This window comes from Episyrphus balteatus, chromosome 1 (genome assembly GCF_945859705.1).
Source record: "Episyrphus balteatus chromosome 1, idEpiBalt1.1, whole genome shotgun sequence".
Lineage (NCBI taxonomy): Eukaryota > Metazoa > Arthropoda > Insecta > Diptera > Syrphidae > Episyrphus > Episyrphus balteatus.
The window spans coordinates 29,164,838-29,166,632 of record NC_079134.1 but is presented as its reverse complement, the minus strand read 5'-3'; the positions used below and the strand labels follow the sequence as shown (position 1 = coordinate 29,166,632).

General features: G+C 34.0%; 1 protein-coding gene across 1 annotated transcript; it reads right to left on the bottom strand.

Moving 5' to 3' along the window:
* Nucleotides 1-205: 205 nt before the first annotated feature.
* Nucleotides 206-1,573, bottom strand: LOC129921514 (pancreatic lipase-related protein 2-like). Its single transcript, XM_056003376.1, has 3 exons — nt 1,525-1,573; nt 1,192-1,453; nt 206-1,066 (listed from the first exon to the last, which is right to left on the bottom strand). The coding sequence occupies exons 1-3, from the start codon at nt 1,565-1,567 to the stop codon at nt 319-321; spliced, it is 1,053 nt and encodes a 350-aa protein (XP_055859351.1). The 5' UTR covers nt 1,568-1,573; the 3' UTR covers nt 206-318.
* Between the last annotated feature and the right edge of the window lie 222 nt (nt 1,574-1,795).

The following is a 1,795-nucleotide window of genomic DNA, read 5'->3' as shown; positions in this document are numbered from 1 at the left end:
GTGTGCCAACAGAGGGTTAAATATGATCACAACCATAATCACAACCATAATGGAAAGAACCATAATTCAATTATTCCAGCAATCTTTATGTATTCCTTTAAGGATTCTAGGAAAGTAACACACATTTCTCATCGGTTCAAAGCAATACTTAACTATAATTATCTCTTCTGATTTATTATTCTAAAATAAAGATAAGGTTCATTAAGATTTAACAAACAAAAAAGTTCCGTATACGCCATAGTGACCTTATAAGCTCCCTCTGGCAAAATTATAAAAATACAAAATTCTATGCAATACAATAACATGTGTTTATTAATTTTAAACCATATTAAATTTATCCCCTCTTCCATAAGGTGGTAATTCATTAACAGGCGTGTAATATTCTCCACTAGCTAATTCATAATTATCTGCACCTCCCAATCGGATTTCATCAATTACATCATGGCAAGTGTTCAAAATGGCCGATGTATAACCTTGACACTTCATACTCTTAAAACTATTTTCAATTATTGATTCAGCATAATACCAATATGACCTCAAATGGGCACATAATCCAACAACATCAATTTTAAAACATCCTGGCTGTACTTGGCCTCCATTTGCATAGAAATCAGCATGTCCAATTGGTTCCAGAAAGCCCAGTGTACCGCCATTGGTGTGAATCACTTCAACATATCGAGCGTCATCTTTGGTCAGACGTTCTTCGTTCTTAGCATCTTCATAGAGTGGCCCCGCCGGATCTAAGCCTATAATTGTATGAACTTCTCCGGTACGGACATTTTTGCCAGCTATACCTGACACATGAGCACCTAAACTGTGCCCGATGACATGAAGATCATCCAATGACATTTCGCCTTCGTCAACTAAGAAATCAATCAATTTGGCAACTTTGACACCAACTTTGGGAACCATATAGGTGGCGCTTAAGTAGTTTAAGGTGAAGTAGTTCAGCCTTCGACTCCAGTCCACAGAGATCACATTGCAGTCCATGACTTGTAATAGAGCTTCGCGGATAACAACGTTAAGTTCCGATTGGTGGCTATTTTGCCAGCCGTGGATGATGATTCTGTAAATTAAAAAAATAGAGTTAGTTAAAAAGAATTCGTAATTCCAAAAGTCGAGTTAGTTTTCAAATTAAAATTTATGAATTTGAGAGTGCAAATTTTAACCAGTTTCCATACTTCAACGTACCTTGTGGGATGGTTACTGTTGAAATTCGATTTTTTCAAACCCTTTAGATCGGTGGGAGATATTTTCTGAGACTTTTTAGGGTTCTTCCGAGTGTATAAGTGAAAATCCACAGGTCTGTCATTGAACCAATTTCTCGCTTTTGTTTTAAGTTGTTCCTTTTTAATTTCCTCTGCGGACATCCATTTCAAGGACCAATCGAGTTGTGGAACAAAATAACCATCCTCCGATACTTCGTTACTTTCTTCAATGGGAAGTGCACAAACTAAAACAAAATTATTTTTTTATTTTAAAATAACTTTCTAAGGTTGAACTTTGTTCTTAATAAGAGCTTACTTAAAGTTACACTTAAAAGTAGTAGAGCTGCTAATGTTTTCATTTTTGTAGTCCCAAAATAATGACTGAGTTTTGTAAAAATCTTAACGCCTTATATAGACTTTTTTGTTATTAGATAAAATTGTCTTATCTATATTATTTTGAACGACTTTGTCTTAATTAGAAGTGTTAATTAAAGATTTTGATCGATCATTGAGGTTTTTTGATGAGATAGTTATACGAATAAATCAATACAAAGTCTAACTTTAAAAATATAATATTAATTGATTTT